This window comes from Hakea prostrata, chromosome 1 (genome assembly GCF_041222555.1).
Source record: "Hakea prostrata isolate BN-2017 chromosome 1, UWA_Hpros_2, whole genome shotgun sequence".
Lineage (NCBI taxonomy): Eukaryota > Viridiplantae > Streptophyta > Magnoliopsida > Proteales > Proteaceae > Hakea > Hakea prostrata.
Window position 1 is genome coordinate 79,341,570 of NC_142600.1, and position 19,568 is coordinate 79,361,137.

At 37.6% G+C, this 19,568-nt stretch overlaps 2 protein-coding genes across 8 annotated transcripts; both read left to right on the top strand.

The window, feature by feature from the left end:
• Positions 1-281: 281 nt before the first annotated feature.
• Positions 282-6,641, top strand: PLR1 (NAD(P)-linked oxidoreductase superfamily protein). Of its 2 annotated transcripts, none has more exons than XM_089142608.1 (8): positions 282-568; positions 654-882; positions 2,600-2,693; positions 3,584-3,707; positions 3,864-3,965; positions 5,074-5,225; positions 5,377-5,470; positions 6,168-6,256. In XM_089142608.1, exons 1-8 carry the CDS (start codon positions 431-433, stop codon positions 6,186-6,188), a joined length of 954 nt encoding a protein of 317 aa, XP_088998734.1. In that variant the 5' UTR covers positions 282-430; the 3' UTR covers positions 6,189-6,256. The 2 variants fall into 2 exon arrangements, with proteins under 2 accessions (XP_088998734.1, XP_088998733.1); XM_089142607.1 differs by having other exon boundaries at positions 283-568; positions 6,185-6,641.
• A 167-nt stretch (positions 6,642-6,808) lies between these two features.
• On the top strand, positions 6,809-19,534 carry LOC149030327 (protein SHOU4-like). 6 transcript variants are annotated; one of them, XR_016171263.1, is made up of 5 exons: positions 6,809-7,386; positions 7,754-7,909; positions 12,776-12,987; positions 13,077-16,395; positions 18,991-19,534. XR_016171263.1 is itself a non-coding variant. In XM_089142613.1 (5 exons), the coding sequence occupies exons 1-4, from the start codon at positions 7,078-7,080 to the stop codon at positions 13,261-13,263; spliced, it is 864 nt and encodes a 287-aa protein (XP_088998739.1). In that variant the 5' UTR covers positions 6,809-7,077; the 3' UTR covers positions 13,264-13,293; positions 18,991-19,534. The 6 variants fall into 6 exon arrangements, 5 of the variants coding, with proteins under 5 accessions (XP_088998739.1, XP_088998737.1, XP_088998736.1 ...); XM_089142613.1 differs by having other exon boundaries at positions 13,077-13,293; XM_089142611.1 differs by lacking the exon at positions 18,991-19,534 and having other exon boundaries at positions 13,077-13,293; positions 15,056-17,936.
• The last annotated feature ends 34 nt before the right edge of the window (positions 19,535-19,568 follow it).

Genomic DNA, 19,568 nt, shown 5'->3' on the forward strand with positions numbered 1-19,568 from the left:
AGGATATCTCTTCCCCGTCAATTGGATCTTTTGATCATAGAGGGGAGAGTGTTTATCAAAGAAAAGAAAATTATTACAGGGAAGAGTTCCAATAAGTTAATTTAAGGAGGATATCAATGATGAATTGGAAAATGGCATCATCAATATGATGTCCACATGGGACCCACGTGACAGGAGAGAATGGCTGTGGGCCTGTTTAGCCCAAAGATATATGATGAGCAATGGGGACGAGAAGAACACTCCTTAAATTCATGGGCCTAATTCGTTCGTTAGTAGAGCCGACTCAATGAGGCCCAAAATTGTCCCTTACCTGAAAGAAAGTGAGTGGTTTGGGTGGCATGGGCTGTGTGGCCCAGCCGTCCAATCTTGAAACGTTCTGCATTCGCCGTTGGAGGTGAAGTGAAGTGAAGAGGTGACAAAATTAGTTGGAATGGCTTTCTGTACGACGACGACGCCCACAACTTGCCTGAGCCGTTGCAGTGCTTCAGAAGAGACTCTTCTTCCAACACCAGCTTTCAGGTCACTGAAAATTCCACGCCTGAGACCTCCATTCTGGCCATGGGAGAAGGTTACTCGCTTCTCGTAGCTCTCGACGACGTTGTACAATCTCCTGTGTCTATGTCGTAACTTTTAGCTTGCTCCACTGGTTTCAGGTGAAAGTGGGTACGCTGACGGTTTCTCCGATGGGATTCGGGACCTGGGCTTGGGGGAATCAGCTACTTTGGGGCTATGAGAGGGAAATGGACGGCGAACTTCAAGCCGTGTTCAATCTTGCCGTTGAGAATGGCATCAATCTCTTCGATACAGCTGACTCCTATGGAACCGGGAAATTAAATGGACAGAGCGAAAAGCTTCTTGGCAAATTTATCCGCGAATTTCCTGGTAATAACAACACCCCTCACCTGCATTTCTCCCTTTCTTTTATGCCAATTTTGTAATTCAGTTTCTTTGCAGAATTTTTTTCTGCTGATAATCAATAATGAATTTCCGTTCAATTCAATAAAGTAAGATTAGGCACGGATTTTTTCTCATTTTGATAAGAAATTTATCGAAGCTCGAAGGCCCATCTAACTGGATGTGAAGTATAATGAAGTTTTTCATTGGTAAGTTGAAGTAAATGACAGAAGGGTGGTTGGAAATATGGATGATCTAACCGGAGTCTCTTGCGGCTAAAAACTTGTCCAATGTCTTGGACACCTGTAAAAGAAAAAAGAGCACAGAGGAACTGGGGCAGACTCCAGGAGTAACTCAGTGGTGCGTCAGGCCGGGCAATAGTTAGATTTGTGGAGGTGGAAGGATAAGCAGCTAGAGAAATAAGGACCCGTTTGATAATCCATCAAGTGTTTCTGCTTAAAAAAACACCAGGAACAGTGTCTGAGTGTTTTCGAAGCAGAAACATTTTTATACGCATTTGATAAAACTTGCTTCTAGAAGTGAAAACAGTATTTGCAGGATTTTGGCAGAGTTCTTATGTTTAGAATGCCACATTCCATGAGTACCTCTCTCTAAACTATTTCACTCAATTAAACCTAGTTCCCACCCAACTTTTGCTTTGAGAAACTGACGCAACATCAAATAGTTTAGTTGTTGCGTCAAAACTGATTCTTGAAGCAGAAATTTTCATCAACTTCCATTTATGTTTCAAAAATCACCTGAAACAAAGCAGTTTTATCTAACAGTATTTGGCTGATTTTTTTTGGTTTCTCAAAGCCTAGAAACACCAAAACTGTGATCTGTTGGGTTATCAAATAGGTCCTAGGTTTTTCATAATTGGGCCCTTCTTTATTTATAGAGCATGTATTTATGGATTGCGGTTTGGAGAGTCCTTGTAAGTGTCAAAGTCCTGTGCCTAATGGAAAGCACTTATTTGTTGAGTTCATGATGGAGTGGAAGTATCATTTCCATTTTCTTGGGAGATGGTTTCTAGCTTAGTCATAGTTATCATGGTGGTGAGGTGATGCAAGGCGGTTGAGGCAGGTTGGTGCACTTAGGCGGTATGGCATCCACTAAGGTGCTACCAAAGCTGTTAAGGCGTTTTGAATGGAGTGTATATCATGTACACCCCTCTCGTTTATCATAAATATATCATATCTTACTGAAGAGAGCTATTTGTATTGGATTGTGTAGCTCACTAGTTGCAGCCAAGTGATTCTTTTATAATTGAAGTAGTTGTACATGAGTGGAGTTATACTAGAGGGGGTTGTTACAGATGAGATAATTTAGGGAATTGCAAAAAAATCAAATTTAAATTTTGAACTCATCTTCAATGTGAGAGTTACCTTCTAGACTTGGTCTTTCGTCCCCCCTCAAACTATGCAGTGGTAGCCACAGTGGTTTGCTCCTATGCTGTGTGAATTTTACTGAGGGTAGACCTTTGGTAAAGATGTCCACAATCTGGTATTCAGATCCCAAAGAATTACTAAAATTTGAGCCCTATTTGCTGTTTCCAAAATGCCACCCAAACATGTTAAGCCAGTGAAAGCTACATTGTCAGATCATTTTTCAACTCTAGCAGATTTCAAGTGATAATGGACATTATATCTGAGTGTTCGCTCCAGTTTAGAACTTGCAATTTCACCGAAAGCTTATGTATTTGCAGGACAAGGGGGTGTACGCGATGGAGTTGTAATAGCTACGAAATTTGCTGCATATCCTTGGCGCTTGACTCCTGGGCAGTTCGTAAAAGCTTGCGAGTACTACTGACTCCATTTTAATTCCTTTTTTATGTCCTGTTGAGAAACTTCTTTAGCCAACTTGATCATCATGCTTCGAATCTGTTGTCCATCTCAACTGTATTGATTCTGGTATTGAATTTGCGATCTTGTGTTTTCAACTGTTAAACTAGTGAAAGGCTGATGTAGCTACTTTTTGTCCACCCTACATTGGGTTGCTTATTTTACCACATGCATGTAAGATATCAACAATAACACGCCCACGTAGTTTTGAGTGACAATTAATCTACCTTGGCAGATGGAGTTGCCCAAAAACATTTTTTTGTGGTGGATACTATCCATGTGCTTGTGTAAGGAAATTGCATTTAAACATTAATCTTGGTGAACAGCCTGGCAGATATGTGCAGTATACTTTTCTAGGTTGCCATTCTAGTGGATTTGGGTTAGCTTGCGGCTAGGATTTGGACATTTGTGGTACCATGTCAATATTCTAGGCAGTTTTCAGCTGACCTATTTAGGTGATAAGAGACGGACCTGCAGAGATGTTCATAGGTAGCACCTGGCTGCATAAATGTCTGAAGTTTTTGAGGCAATCATTTTGTTAATCTGGTTCAAGACCCTCGTGCAACCTGATTACCCTCATGCAGCCTGATTTACCTTACCTACTCTTTCCTCGTTTGATGTCCTGATGAGTAACAAAAATTTGCATCTTTTTCTCTATTACTTGCTACAAGTTTAGCAGAATATTTCCATGTTCTGGAACATAAAATAATCTTCTTTGTGGGGGCTCAGGTACATAAAATCATGCTGGTTTAATCTTCATCCACTTATTCCCAGTTTTCTTTTCATATGAGAATGTAGCTAGATGTGAGCTCTTGTTTTTGCTTGATATCATAATATTTGCTTTTCAGGTCTTCTTTGGAGCGGCTAGAAATTGATAAAATTGGAATAGGACAACTGCATTGGTCGACTGCAAACTATGCTCCTTTTCAGGAATTTGCTCTTTGGGATGGTCTAGTCGCAATGTATGACAAGGTTATTGGGATTAATCTTGTAGTGGTAGCACTTTTATGTGTTTATAGAATGAGGATTTTTGCTGTAAGCTGTCGTGGTCAAGATAGTTCCATTTTTTGTGTCTTTGAGGTACATTCATTGAACAATTATTTATTCATGGTAAGGTAAAACATGCAGGGTCTAGTGCAAGCTGTGGGTGTGAGCAATTATGGGCCAAAACAGCTTGTAAAGATCCACAATTACCTCAAAACCAGAGGCGTGCCCCTCTCCTCAGCTCAGGTACGACAGTATAACTTTTCATTATTTTTTGGAGGATTGGCAGCAATAGTTACTTATTAAGCTAATGAATAGATGGACAATGGGCGGGCAGTAGTGGAAGGTCCCAATCAAATCTGTACTATCATGATTTAAACTCTCATGAAAAGCTCTGCCTTAATATATCTGAAGTGGGGATTCAATTAATCAGACAGTGACACCTTTAGATTAACAGTCTATATGCCTAATCCTTGAATGTTCTGATACTTCAAATTTTCCTAATTATTTATGTCATATAAAGGTCCTACATAAGAGCAACTCTTCTGGAACTACTGGTAAATAGCTCGTGGTACAAGATGAGACCATGTAGGTGAGCCATTGGAAATCTAGCTTTTTGCATTTGTCATCAAAGAGACTCCAGATTGATTTGACCAAAATGGTCCTTGAGATCCTTTTTTTTTTTTTTTTTTTAATCTACATAATGGTCCTAAAACATAGCCTTCCTGTTACTGTACGTAAACAGCTCCTGCTGCATGTATTGGAAATCAATCTTTTTTCATTATTCATCAGGGAGACTACAATCTGTTTTGCCACTCGGGCTTATGGCAAAGTAGCTGCCATGCTGATTCCTTTACTATTTTGTTCTGATCCCCCCCCCCCCCCCCCCCCAATTGAAGTTTTAATGTTTTCTGCCCAAGTCACCTTCTATTTTGTTAATTCTTGATCAACAAAGTTTCTTCTCATGGCATCAAACAATTTATTGATTATTAAGAATTTTCTTTCCAAACATGTTTGTTTTTGCAAATTCTTCACACAACCCATTCTTTAGGATTATTGATTATTAAGAATTTCTTTTCAAACTTTTATGCTTTGCATATCCTTCACGCGACCCACCGTAACTGAAAATAGGGCTTGACATAATAATCTGGTGAAATACACCCAGGATTCTACCTACTAACTAAATACTTTATGAAACACTCTGAAATGTTTGTGCGGTAAGGAAATTTTTGTCTCATTTGCTTAGCTAATGCTCTAAGCTGTATGTTCTACCTGTGAGACGTGTACTGTTTACAGGATGATGTCTCATAAATATTGGAGAGATTATTCTAATATTGTAGAAGAATTACTGTAGGTGCAATTCTCTTTGCTGAGTATGGGGGAGAAGCAAATGCAAATAAAGGATATATGTGATTCCCTTGGTATCCGTTTGATTTCATATAGTCCTCTAGGTCTCGGAATGCTTACTGGCAAATACACAGCTTCTAATCTTCCACGTGGGCCAAGGTAGTTGAATTTCCTTCTCCTTGACTATTCCATTAATTTATAGTGAAATCATGTAACGAATCAGTTAGTGTGTAATCATGACATTTTTTTTCTCACTGTTGTTTTTATTGAGTGGATACCCCCTCGGTTACTTTGTGTCACCTTTCTACAGGTCTCTGCTTTTTGGCCAAATTCTACCGAGTTTGGAGTCTTTACTGCGTTCACTAAAAGAAATTGCAGAAAGGAGGGGTAAAACTATACCACAGGTATTTCTCTTACTTTTGCTATCCATCAAGAACTTGCAATACTGTATGTACATTAATGTAACAAACACTCCAGGGTGGAAGAGACCTCCATTATTGTACTCCGTATTCTTCTTTTCATTTTTCAATACAACTGATCTGTTACCTTAGAATAAACTTGGAATACTATTTGTGCTTGCCTGATTTATATGCTAAATGATGTAGTATCCTCCATAAATTACCTGGACATGTCTTTGATTCTCAGATGGATGACATTTCAGCAAACCAACAAAAATTTAAAAGTTCAATTAGGCTGTTCCTTTTTTGTCCAAATTATTTCTTTTGGAGAAGGTTGAACTTGGCTTCTCTATCAGTCGTGATGTTCACACTCAGAGTTAATCTCAGGCTTCTTTTATGGCCAAAGTATTGTTTAGTGAGACTCATTCATATGCAAGTTCTTGTTAAGTCCAGTAGGATACGAAAAGGTTGCATGTACAGTATAGGCGTTTAAAGTCACCATGAATGATATCTTTAACATTATTTTTACTTGTGAAGTACTTTCCTGTATGAATTGTGGCGTACATCAGCAACTTCATGTGTCTCTCTCTCCTTCTCAAACAAAGAGAATAGGAGACGGGGTGGTGGGGGCAGCCTAGCTCTTTTTTCCCTCTTAATACTTGTGAATATGCCTGATTACTTTGTTCTTCTTTGGCTCATGGAGCTACATCATGTGGACAGGTAGCAATAAACTGGTGTATCTGCAAGGGTACTATTCCAATACCAGGAGTGAAGACGGTGAAGCAAGCGGAGGAAAATTTGGGCGCTCTTGGTTGGCGTCTGAGTTCAGATGAGATATTTCAGTTGGAATGTGCTGCTCAGGAGTCTCCAAGGAAGATGATCCAAAACATATTCCAGACCAACTGAATGCTTGGTCATGGCTTGTCCATTGCTTTCACACTCTCTCTTCCTTTGTATAGTATTGCTGCATTGCAAGGGTCAGGATCTTTATGTAGTGTTTGTAGTGTTTGGATCCCCTGCTTACAAGAGGAACGTGAAGAAGGAAGTTGTGCTCTTGGGTGGACAGGATGCTATTCAAACACTTCACTTCTGCCGTAGGTCTTTTCATATCTTTATTTTTTGTTGGGAAACTCAAAATCTCCTCAGTTTTAGATTGTAAATGATTATTCTGGTTCACCCAAAAAAAATGTTATTTTAGTGTCGTCTTCAATCTTATTTAGCGCATTACCAAAAAGAAAAGAGAAGCATTAACGGATTAAGAACGGCCAATCCCATGGTTTTCGGATCGAATCACTGTGTTTTAAGAATTGAGGGTTCGGATTCCAGTGGTTTTGCGGTTTTGGGACGGGTCTGGCTGAATCGATTTTGATCTGGCTTAGAATAACCGGAGACGAATTCGAGCCGGTTCAAGTTTATAATCCTTGATTTCGGGATTTAAGTTTCAACCATGTTACCCTACCCTACCCTACAACTCTACAAATTGATTCCCTCCCCGGTCTTCCGCCATTACTGTTTTACTATTCACTCTTCCTTGACTCAAATTGACCCAAAATTCTCTCTCTCTCTCTCGGTCGCTCGCTCGCTCACTTTCTCTTTACGTTGTTGTCTCAGTGATGAATGACCTCTCTGATGCTCTCAGGGACCGGCATTACTGTAGCTGCAAGCCTATTTCAAATTCTGTATTCTACGTTCTCATCCCTCTTTTCCTTCTAGGTCTTACTGTTTCCATTTTCGTCTTTGTCGTCGTTCACAACGCGTTCTTCTTCGCATTTGTCACTGTGCTTTCAGCTCTGGTTCTTGCTTTCTTGGCTTGGAACATTCTCAACTGGAGGAAAAACAACGCCATACATCTCTTCCTCGATTCTTTTCCTGATTCCGACCTTCGAACTGCTCGTCAGAGCCAGCTTGTTAAGCTTACTGGGGTAAGAGTGTAAAACGATTCTTCCCTCTTCCGTTCCCTTAACTTACTTTTACTCTCTAGGGTTTCTTAGTCTATATTTGTGTTATTGTTCTTACTGCGTTCTCTCTTCTCCAACAGTTTTAGCTATGCTTTTCATGTTTTGCTCGTAAAAAAAAAAAAAAATAAATAAAAAATGGACGTGATCAGGTCATAGGCATTGTTAATTTCATTTCAGTCCTGTGGAGTGTGTTTATACTTGTCTTAATTATTGTTCGATACCGAGTGCTACTACTAGGATTTATGGTAGGGGAGATCCCCGTTAAACAAATCTTGTGAATCGTATATGCCTATCTTGTGGTTTGACAAATTCCTTTTCCTGTTGATTTCAGTTTGCTTCCTGTGGGAGTGTCCCTCTGGAATCATCATACGAAAAAGTTCCAAGATGTGTTTATACATCCACCCTTTTGTACGAGTATAGAGGATTCAGTTTGAACGCTATTATGGTGAACCACAGATGCTTGCAGTGGACTTTAGCTTATTCAGAGGTGTGCAAATCTTTTTATCATAATTGCAAAAAATCTTGCTATTGGTTCTAGTAAATCTTTAAATTTGACTCTTGGATGTTTGCTGAAACTTCATGCATAATGTGGTTCATCAGAAGCTGCATGTGTGACAGTTGCATACTAAGGAAGAGATGTCATTGTAAAGTTTTATCATTTTCTGAAGTCTGAACATATGTTAACCAAAGTGTGTCTAGAGCAATTAAATAAGTTTTTGGAATTGTTGTTTCATTTCTTATTTGTAAGAACAATAATGGCTTATTATTTAGCTGTAGACATTCATTTGCAGTTACATTATTAGATTTGACCTACAAATTTTGTTCCTACAATCACATCAACAGATAATTTTACATTCACCCCCCAAACAACTGGGGAAAAAAGATAATGGGATGAGGCTGGTGAGAGGTGTAAAAAGGCAGGGTTTTTTTTTTTGCCAAAACAAAAGAGCATATATAATTAAATAAAAGAGTTTAGGTCAAAAGACCTATACAAATGAGAAGGATCCACATTAAACAAAGGTTTAATGTGGAGAATATGCAAGCACCCCTCGTAAGAAAATAATCAAAACCATTGCCAACCCTAGGCATATAACTAAACGAGACCCTACTAAACAAAAAACAGTCTCAAAATATCAATGACTAAAGTGGAATTCATCCAATCTAAAGAGGATTGGAGACCTTGGAGAGCAAAAATCACAGATAAGCAATCCGGATGGATATGTAAATCGATAGCTCTTAAAGAAGAGCCTAGAAGAATGCCATCTCTAATGGTTGCCGAAGAACTATGTCCACATTTGCTTTTAGCCGCCACAAAACTGCCATTGTAATTCCATAGTAATGCAACATTTACCTCCTTTTTATGAAGCACCATCCGATGATCCATCTACAAAGATTTGAAAGAGAGCAAGTCCTTGGTAATGACATGATTTGATCTTGGATATGGTTCCCCATGCGCCCTTTGAGACTCCATAATGTGAAGTTGTATATTTGCACATAGATAAGAGAAGGCAGACATTGTACGTATTATGGAAGCATCAACCCCTCAAAATAGAGCTGCATTCCTAGTATTCCATATGCACAAGGCTAAGGCACTCCACATCTGATTCACCAAAGTTAAATTGTCACAATCATTGAACTTTAATTTAATAAATTCCATCTAATCATATAAATTTGTCCTTGGGAAATCAGATGTATTAATACGGAGGGGGGATAGTCTCCAACATTCCTTTTGTAAAAGAATAGAAAAACAAAGCATGACATCCATTCTTTGAACCATGGCCACAAATTAAACAGAGGAGGGGGGTAAGTGAAACATTCCTCGAAAGAGGGGAGCTCCCAATTGCAATTGCCTCGTATGGGGATTGCCATAGAAAATGTTTAATCTTTGGTAGGGTAGGGATTTGCCAAATGTGTTTCCAATACTTAGATGCAATGTTTAAAATATCGGTATTGAGTATCGTATCGATTATGTGATTTTAAGAGACGTATCGTCCCGTATCGAGTATTATGTCGTTTTGACAAATGTATTTTAGTGCAATTCAATAGAGAGACGTGTCAGACATGTATCGTATTGGTTGTGTCAAATATATATACGTATCGGCTAGTATCATATGGTATCGTGGGATACTTTAAACCTTGCTTAGATGAGGAGAAAGATGAAGCTATGTTACCTTGGTCATCAACTATAGCTAAACATTGATGATAATCAGACTTCACAATGAACTTACCATCTTTTGCTTTGTCCCAAATCCAGGAATCTAAAGTATCATGAGACAATATAAGGATAGTTAGAATAGCCTGAACCTCACCTGGAGAAAATAAAGATTGAAGCAAAAGTAATTTCTAGAGACGAATTTCCTAATCAATAAGCTCATGCATGCAAGTCAGGCTATGTTCTAAGGGGGAACTGCTAATGCAAAGAAGGGATCCATGGGTCCTTAAAAATATTCACATTAGCACCATTTTTCACTTGTCTAACAATGCCATGTCTAAGTATATCCCTCCCTGATAGGATACTTCTCCAACCTCATGAACAGTTATTTGGGACACGACATTCAAAGAAATGAATGTCCTTAATGTATTTTGCATGCATTACTTGGTCCATAATGAATTTAAGTTAGTCAACAGTCTCCAACTTTGTTTAGCAAGGAGAGCTTTGTTGAAACAGTGTACATCTCTAAACACTATGCCCCCCATCTCTTTTGCTTTTGCACATGATTTTCCATTTAACCCAATGAATTCCCTTACCTTGTCATTTTCCCACCAAAATTGTCAAACCTTTTGATTCATTTGATTGCAGAGTTCATTGGGTATAAGAAAACATGACATAGCATAGACAGGGAGAGCAAATGCCACTGCTTTGATTAAAATCTCCTTCCTTGCTTGAGATATCAATTTCCTCTTCCACCCAGACAATTTAGAATTTAGACGCTCCAAAATGAAAGAAAAGGTCTACATTTTAGATTTCCCAATAGAGGATGGGAAACTTAGATAAGTTCCATGAGAGTTAACCTCTTTGATATCAAAAGTAGAGACTATGTCAGTCCTGAGGTCATGTGGAGTTTTGGTGCTAAATAGAACAACATATTTCTCTGGATTGATGTGGAGACCAAAGACTTGTTCATAATATTGCAACAAAATATTAATCTGTCATGCATTTGAGATGGATGTAGGGGAGAAGATCATGCTATTATCAGCAAAAAATAGATGGTTAATCTCCGGGGCAAAGCGGGAGAGCCTAAAACCAGGAAGCCTGGGTGGAACTAAAACTAAGCTTTTGTGAGGGAGTCTCTTGGCAGAGGATAAAATGTAGGGACTTAATGGGTAGCCTTATCTGATTCCTCTTTGTGGCACAATGTTCCTAGAAAGGGCACCATTGATTTTGATTTGGTATTCAACAGTGGTGATGCATTCCATAACCCATTGAACCCATTTAGCATCAAACTCCATGTCTCAAAGTGCGTTCAATGTATGACCACTCTAATTTGTCATAGGCCTTGCAGATCCAGCTTAAAAGCCATATACCCAGGTTTGATTTGTATTTTCGCATAAAGTGTAGATACTCATGAGTAAGATAAGTATTATCTGAAATGGTTCGACCTAGAACAAAGGCCCTATGGGTCTGACTAGTAATGGACCTCCTCAAGATGGTTTTTAATCGATTAGCTAGACATTTAGCTATGACTTTATATGGAGTAGTACATAGACTGATGGGTCTAAAGTAAGAGACATCCTGAGGATGGGTTCTCTTAGGAATTAGGGAGATGATGGTTTTATTAAGGCTTTGTAGCATATGACCCCCATGAAAGAAATGTTGTACAGCAAGGGTGAGGTCTTTGCCAATAATGTCCCAATGCCTTTGAAAGAATCTAGCAGAGAGCCCATCATATCCAGGAGCCTTGGTGCCCTTCATTTGAAACCAGGTTCGCTTAATCTCATTAGGAGAAAATGGGGGAGCATAGAAGAGAGTTATCTAAATCTATAACGCAAGCAAGAATGCTATTGAGAAACTCCTGGGGAGGGATGGAGGAAGAAGTTGTGAGAAGGGAATTGAAATGAGTCCATATTTCAGAATGGATTTGAAAGTCCTCAGATAACCAGTTACTCAGTCCTTGGGCTATTGAAAAAGGCAGGTTATTGCCTCTATCTGTTGCCTCCTTTCTTATGTATGTCTTTCCATGGGTTTGACGTGATACTTTGGGTTTTCGATTTGATTAGATAGTTTGTTCCCCAATTGATTGGTAACAGGTATCTGAACTTCTGTGAATTTCTCTAAAGCTTCTTCACAGAGGGATTTCATGGGTAATGCTTACCATCTAGATTATGCTCCTGTCTCTAATTCTGTTCTGCTTTTGCTCACTCAGTTACTCCATATTCCCATGCGATTAAATGCTTACAAAAATCCACCCTAATGATGTCTTGAGATTATTGAAAAAGAAAATTATTTGATGAATGATATTGTAAACATCAGTATTATAAAGCTATGAACACTTACTGAGATTCAGAAGTTTGATGGATGGATTTTCAAAATCGAAAAAGTGAAGACTGGAAACATCTACGCATCCAAATAATGCTGAAGTGGAGTAATCACTGAGGTTGTCCCTTCACGGGTTGAAGCCTCTTGATGCATGGTGGTCTAGGTGGCAATTAATGTACAGCATCTGAAGAGCTTGTGATAAGCCAACCTAGCATGTAATCATGACCTAGAGTTAACCACTCAATACAATATACCTGATTCCAAAGACTCAAAAACAGGAGGAAGATTCTAGATATCCCAGATATATGAATTTTGTTTCTTTGAGGAGGTCAAGCTTTTGGAAAGTGAAAATGTTGCATCTGCAGGATTATTGACTTTCCATTTTAGAACACTTGAGAATTATTTTTGACATCCCAGGTTCAAATCAGCAAATTCTGGATAACATATACTTGTTATGATACTCATAAAAGTATCCACTCATCTAGTAACATGCTTTTTACTTTTGTTTCTGAAAGTCAATATGTTCAAAGATTGAAACCTTAATTGCAATGTCCTTGTTAGTCATGTTTCCATACATAGCTCACAAGTATGTTGATCAAATGGTGGACATTCTGCACTGCACTTGTGAGTCAAATGCAGCTCACGAGTCCTGCTTTCTGGGGGCAGACTAGATCCTTTAAAGTTGCTTGACGATGCAATAGGGATGCAAGGGTATCATGATTCAAAATCTCTATTATGCAGAAATATGAAGAAAATAAGTAGGGACAAGTATATGGAGTTGCAATATGGAAGTTTCTTTCTGTGACTATCATAGGATGCTCCAATGGTTAATGTATATTAGGGATCCACTAACATGTTGGAACTTCTCTTTTCCAGAGGTTCTCAACGGATTTTTACATTACTGATATAAAGTCTGGAATGAGTGCACTGGTAAAGGCTGGTTGTGATTCTAAGGTCACTCCCTTGATTGTTGAGAACACACTCGTTAATACAACAAATCGGCACAACATTCTGTCCTCCTGCCTCAAAAAATGGTTAGCAGAGAGGAACCTCTCAACTGAAGCTCGTCTGCTACATCTAAAGGAAGGGTAATGCACTATTTATGCACCTCCATGCATTAAAACTTGTATTTTAAAAAATGGCTACTTCTGTAGAGCTTTTTTAGCTGATTTGACAGGTACATAAAGGAAGGAAGCTATGTGACTGTCATGGGAGTCCTGCATAGAGATGACAATAATATCATGGTTCTTCAGCCGCATCAGATTTTATCTACTGGCTGTCATTGGAGAAAGCTTCTCCTCCCTGTTGACTTTGATGGGTTGATCTTGAGGGTCCTTGGGACATCTAGCAGCTTGACTAACTGATATTCTGTTGAAGCCCATCAAACATATGTGGTGAGTCCTTGGTTCACTCTTGAGAAATATGCTCAATTCGTAACTGTAGATGTAGGAATTCAACATTTACATTTATTGTATTTTCACTCTCAGTGGATGTTTGACTGGAAGCAACCTCTTTTTGACCAAAAAAATAAAAAATAATCATCTTCAAAGAAGATGTTGGAATTTAAAGAAATTATTGCTCGGATAGTATTATTTCACTTAAAGGCCCGAATGGAGTATTTACAGTTACAATTTGAAAAAATTCCACTCTAAGTAGGAAAATAAATACAAAAGCCAAGTAGATAAACTAATCTTAGGCTTATTAGGAAACTAATCTAACATCAAATAGGAAACCAATATAGAAAATATAAAGATAGTAAAATATAATTAAAATAGGGGATTCAAAGGGGAATCCTTTTCCAATGAAGAAACCTTAGTCATACTTCCAACACTCCCCCTCAAGTTGAGGCATGGATATCACATATGCTTAACTTGGTCAAAATAGGATGAAACATCTATCCAGATAAATATCTGCAACTTGATCTTTGTACTTCACTAATTAATAACCGCTTTCAATTTTTCTTTGATAAAATGTCAGTCAATTTTCATTTGCTTTGTCCTTATCTCTGCTGCAATTTTGGGTCTCCAAGGAAGAATGTCCAATGAAAAAGGTAAAATTTTCAATATCGAGAAGGCCAATCTCTGCTTAAATCTGAGGGGAAATATATTTTTAGGGGTAACAACTACTAGGGTACAATAGGAAAAATGAAACTTTAGATCTGTAGCAATGTTAGATTTCTAAAGGGAAAATTTGCCAAAGTAAGAGATAATTTCTAAAGGTAATAGAGATTAGGTTCTGTGCAGATTAAACGTCAAATTTACAGCAAGGTTAGATCTCCAAAGTGGAAGATTGTCAAGGTAAAGGGGCAAATCTCTAGCAATAACAGAGATCAGGTTCTGCATAGCAGTAAATAATAAAACTTCAGATCTGCAGCAATGCTAGGTCTCCAAAGGGGAAATTTGCCAGGATAAGGGCAAATCTCCAAATGGTATTAAAGATCAAGTTCTACGTAGATCTCAAGAAAGGCACTCAAACAAGAAGAAAACTGATTGGATCTAACCCAAACTAAACGGAAGTACAATAGAACAAACCTAGAAAAAAAGAATAAAATTTGAAAGGTTCATGTGAACCCTAGTTCATCTTCTTCATTGAACTAGGTCCATTTTTTCAAACTAGAAACTTGAATGACTCTCAAAACAACTATCCCAAGAAAGCTCTGATACCCATGTTGGAATTTGAAGAAATTATTACTCAGACGGTATTATTTCATTCATAGGCGCAATGGAGTATCTATAGTTACAATCTGAGTAAATCCCACTCTACTCGGACTAGGGGAAAAAATACAAAAAACAAGTGGATGAACTAATCTTAGACTTATTATGAAAGCTCATTTAAAACCAAATAAGAAGCTAATAGAAAGTATAAAATAATAAAATATAATTAAAATAGGGGATTTAAAGGGGAATCTTACTCCAATTATGAAACCTCATTCATACTTTCAACAGAAGATTATTGAACCTGCCACACATGCTAAAGGAGAGTTAAGTAACAAGAACTGTTGAACACAAGGAATAACAGTTATATGTTATCATAGGCCAGTGCTTGCTAGGAAACTTTAGTTTAGGAATGGTTGAAGAATGGGCAGTCTACTTTTTCTTATGATATCCAGTCATTCCATTTATTGTTCTCAAGACCCCTAACGTATTGGTATGTCAGTCATACAAGGATTTTGTGATGCAGTGGCTCTTGACTGGTTGGAGAGAATTAATTTTGTGTACCGTCAGACCCTAGAATATTGACCAAGGTGTATCCGGACATCGATCCTGCATGGATACATTCAGTAGCTGATTCACTGCACAGCCTGAAGTTGCATGTCAAGGATTCTGAATTTTCATTTGGTTTCTGCTTGAAATAGGTCAAAGGGTTAACCCTATTGCCTTCTAATTTTTCTATTTGATTCCTAGCTTTCTTTTATCCTTCCATTATCATTTCATTCTTCTTGTTTATAGTTCCTATTTAACTGCCCAGTTATTTAAGTTTGACAACCAAAACTGAGTCTTCTTACAATTATGCATGAATTACTTAAGTGAATAGCAAATTTTCCCCAAGAACCAGACATTACTGAACGCCAGTACCCTGCCCTCGTATTCCTCCTGGAATTCGTGAAAATGCATTGAAATTGTAATTTACTCATGAGTGAAATTCCACTGTGCATATTCTACTTTTCTTTCCATATATTCTAATTTAATGATCATTGATACATTTTACATATTCACAACTATTTGATCTAATTCAATTGACTTTTTATTTTTATGCAATTACTTGTTGGGCATTATGGATGGTTTGGTTGATTTTTTACCAAAAAACCTCAACATTTTAGGTAGATTTTAGGATGATGGTGAGTAAAACTATTGTGTAGGAACACAATAGAGAGGAATTGGGGTGAAAACCTTTACAGGATTGGGTTGGGTTTGGGGTATTTTGGCCTTGATATAGGGTTTGGGTTGGGTTTAAGGTTGATTTATGCCACCAGAGTTTAGCTTGCACATTATGTTACTTATTATTAGTTAAATTCAATAACCAAAGCTCATAACAAAACCACAAAAAGAACCATGGCTTTATTGATTTTTATTTGCCTTCTTCTAATCTCTTCTCCCCTTGAAAAAGGAATATTAAAGGGAAAATGAAAGAAGTAAATAAGAAATCGATAACGAGACAGCCAGACGATCCATTACATGACTCATACTATAGTTATACATTTGCCCCTTATTATTGATAAGTTACATTATCAGTTATGCCCTTTTCCTCTCAAGCTCCTGTCTTTAATCAATGCAACCTTTCTAATCATTTAGCATTTGAATTTGTTATTTTTGGTTACAAATTGATGAAACTGGTTATAACAATCAAAGAGCGACGGCAAAACAATTTTGAACTCTCCTTGGAACCTTTCTCCATGCTGATCATTCTCAAATCTCTTTTGGCTTTTGTTTGTAGTGCATTGTTTCAATAATTTCATGAGTGAGCACCTCCGTTAAATGGAACTCAACATCTTAAAGGTAGATGCATTTCTCGGTCTAAAACTTCACATTTGGCCTTTTTTTTTTAGCACATAGACAGTGGGAACATATGGTTGTGGATCCTATGGATTTGTTTTGTGAATGAGCTTTCAGCTACAGTTCGAATTGATTTTCAATCTTTGGCTAGGAGTACATTAAAGGTTGTTAATTTAGAAACCTATAGTTATGCCCTTATCTGTTTTTCATTAAGAATGATTACTTCTTTCATTCCTTGAAGTTATACCACCATCTGATTTCTATTAAGAATGACTGCTTCTTTTAGTTCTTGTTCCTTTGTTTTCAATGAAAGCTCTCGTATCCTTTGGGTTGTTACATTCGACTTTCCACATTTATTCTTGACCAATTCAAAATTAACATCAAACAAGCCACAGAAATGAGGAGTGAAACAGTTAAGAGTAGGGAGCAAAATATGACCGTCACCAGAGCTACCATCGTGCCCAACAGTGTCGAAAAAAGTAGAAGTTTTACGATTAACACCTTGAGATCTACACTGCAGTGCAATGGCAAGACACTGCTAAAATCTGGGTCTTTTCAGTATTGTGCATTTGCTCGCCCACACTTTACTACTACAGCTTTAAGGGCTGTTCCTTGTTCTGCTGTCTACTTCAGTTTTGGAGTGCCCATCAACAGTACCCTGAATACCACTACAAATAATCTAGTTGGAAAGAAAGGCAAAAATCCAATTTCATGGAGCTTACTTACAGATGAATAATCTTAAAGCTCCCAAAATAAATTTACCTCAAACGATCTAAGAAACAAATTTAGCTTTTTGACACACGGATCCTAAAACCAAAAAAGTGGAAAAGAAAATAAGAAAATGAATGACAATGATCATAGATTTTTATGTTAAAAATAACTTAGAAGTTAAAACCAGTTATCACCTCTGATTGCCAAGTTTTATATGGAACAACAAATAGCAACACACATTTAGATTCTTGAAATGTTATTCGTCTGAAAGTTAAGGTATATATTTTAATGTGTATCAACTGCACAATTTAGGGAAACTATAATTTGAAGTGCACATATAAAGGGAGAGAACACGGGGGAAAATTGCTTCAAGGGAATAGGAAACATGAATCTAGATGTGCGTGTTTCATATAGCGATTTAGCAGTAAAATCATCGTTAATTCCTTTTATCCAGCAACTATTTGGAGATATTACTCTGCCTTAGAACCGAATTCCAAAATATACAATTTTCAGAAAGGTTATGAAAGCCGTTCTAAGCGTAAATGCAAACAATAGATTGCATATGTAATGCCCCAAATTATTGGAAATTATGATTGAGGATCAAGGGAATCTAGAATTCTCCTTCTCTTTGATCTAGCCAAACACTCCTGTACCATCAAATCTTACTCGCTTTTCTCAACAAAAGCAAATACAGCTGCAGCGACACCTAGTCCAACCCGACTACCGTCCCTTCCCTCCTATGTCTACAAGGCATCAGGGGAAAAAAGGATAAGAAGCAAGAAAGAAAGAGAGATAGAAGAGAAGGGAGATTGCGAGAAGAAGGCAATTAACAAAGTTTAAATTATAAGAAGGAAAAAAAAAAAATTTGCACTAGGATGATTGTCCTCCTGTTGTTTGTCATTTCTAATCGATAGGTTGATTTCGTTTGAAGCCACAAGCCCACAATGCAGCAGCTTTCTCTCTCAATTTCTCCCTTTTCTTTTACAATGAATGAGGAACTTAGTCAAAACCTAGTCTTTTCTGTTGAATATCAGAAATTTTGTCTAAGTAAACAGCGGGAATGAGCAACATGTTTGATAAATTGAGTAGAAAGTTGGGCATCAGATGGTCTGGGATGGGACGTTTGGTAAGTGAGCTCTTGCGTGACTTATGCCTTTTGGTGCTTTGATTTGAAAGGATATGTGTACGTTCAGAAAAAAGGGTATCATGTACATTAGGGTAAAGGTATTTTCAGTTTATTGAAAAAACATACTAAAATTGAATTAAGTTTCTACTTTTTCTATACTAGTATGATTTGGAATTCAAATATAAAAAATTGCTATATTCCTGCTGTAGAGAGCCTGCCTTAACCATCAGTTTGCCTTTGATGTCAAGAGTATCCCAGCTATCTGAATATTAGGCTAAAGATGCCTGTGCGTTCATAATATAGTTTATTTGTGAAACATAAGAATCCCTATCATTGGCGACAATTTTGTGATGAATGGTACGTGAGTGCGTTAAAATTTCATACAATGTTGGCATGGAACGAAAAAAAAAACTAATTCAATGGAGAGATGTATTGAAATGTATCGTATCGGGTTGGTCAAATATGGATATGTATCAGTTAGTATCAAATGTTATCGTAGGATACTTTAATTCGTGTATATATATCCATCCATTTAACACCATGGAAGGAGAATAGGTAAAATGGTACATTGGTATGTAAGCATATTTCTGGCATGATGATCCTTGGGTCAATGGTATTCCCTCTCAATCTCATTGGGAACGAATTATGCAATTGATTTGGCCTGCAATACTAATGCCGTTCCCATACACTTTGTTGCTTCTACTGTTGCCAAAACAGTGCCACTGGGCTCCTCACCTGATATTTCTTGTGGTTTCTTTCAGCAAAGAACGGAACCTTTTCAACAAGAAAAAAAAGCAAGGCAAAGATTCATATGACGAAAGCCCGGCCCTCTTGTTCCCAGAAACAAGAAAAGATGGTGAAAGTTTGTCTGGAAATTCACAACTTTACCTAAATACAAATTGTTGTTCTGGAGGGACTATTAAACCATTCATTTCCTGTAGCTAGCTGCAGTTCTCTTTAAAAGATGCACCTAGATACTCTTTGTTGTTTCTGTAAATAACACCTAGAAAGTAGAAACCACTGAAGATTTATTCTTTGATTGTGGCTGTGGGTCCATTGGGTCTACAGACTGACACAGAATCCCATTCCACTTGACAACTCCAGTGGTCTTTTCATCTGCAACTCTCACAAATTGGAATTTTAGAACCTCAATTGGGTCTTTGATGTTTTATTCTCTTCTTATACAATTGTAGGACTCTTCAAGAACCTGTATCTTTTTGTACTGAACCAGTTTACTCTAACTGCTACTGTACTTCACATCTAAGTTTAGAACTAGAACAGGTCTCCTGATCAAGGGGTCATGGAACCGGGTGATAACTCTGTATATAGCTGCTGAACT

Bases quoted from the DNA above. Each gene is read 5' to 3' on its own strand.
- PLR1 (XM_089142607.1), top strand. From the start codon at position 431: ATGGCTTTCTGTACGACGACGACGCCCACAACTTGCCTGAGCCGTTGC. The intron at 883-2,599 runs GTAATAACAACA...ATGTATTTGCAG, and splicing joins ATTTATCCGCGAATTTCCTG to GACAAGGGGGTGTACGCGAT. The intron at 3,708-3,863 runs GTTATTGGGATT...TAAAACATGCAG, and splicing joins TAGTCGCAATGTATGACAAG to GGTCTAGTGCAAGCTGTGGG.
- LOC149030327 (XM_089142613.1), top strand. From the start codon at position 7,078: ATGAATGACCTCTCTGATGCTCTCAGGGACCGGCATTACTGTAGCTGC. The intron at 7,910-12,775 runs GTGTGCAAATCT...TCTCTTTTCCAG, and splicing joins GGACTTTAGCTTATTCAGAG to AGGTTCTCAACGGATTTTTA. The intron at 12,988-13,076 runs GTAATGCACTAT...CTGATTTGACAG, and splicing joins CTGCTACATCTAAAGGAAGG to GTACATAAAGGAAGGAAGCT.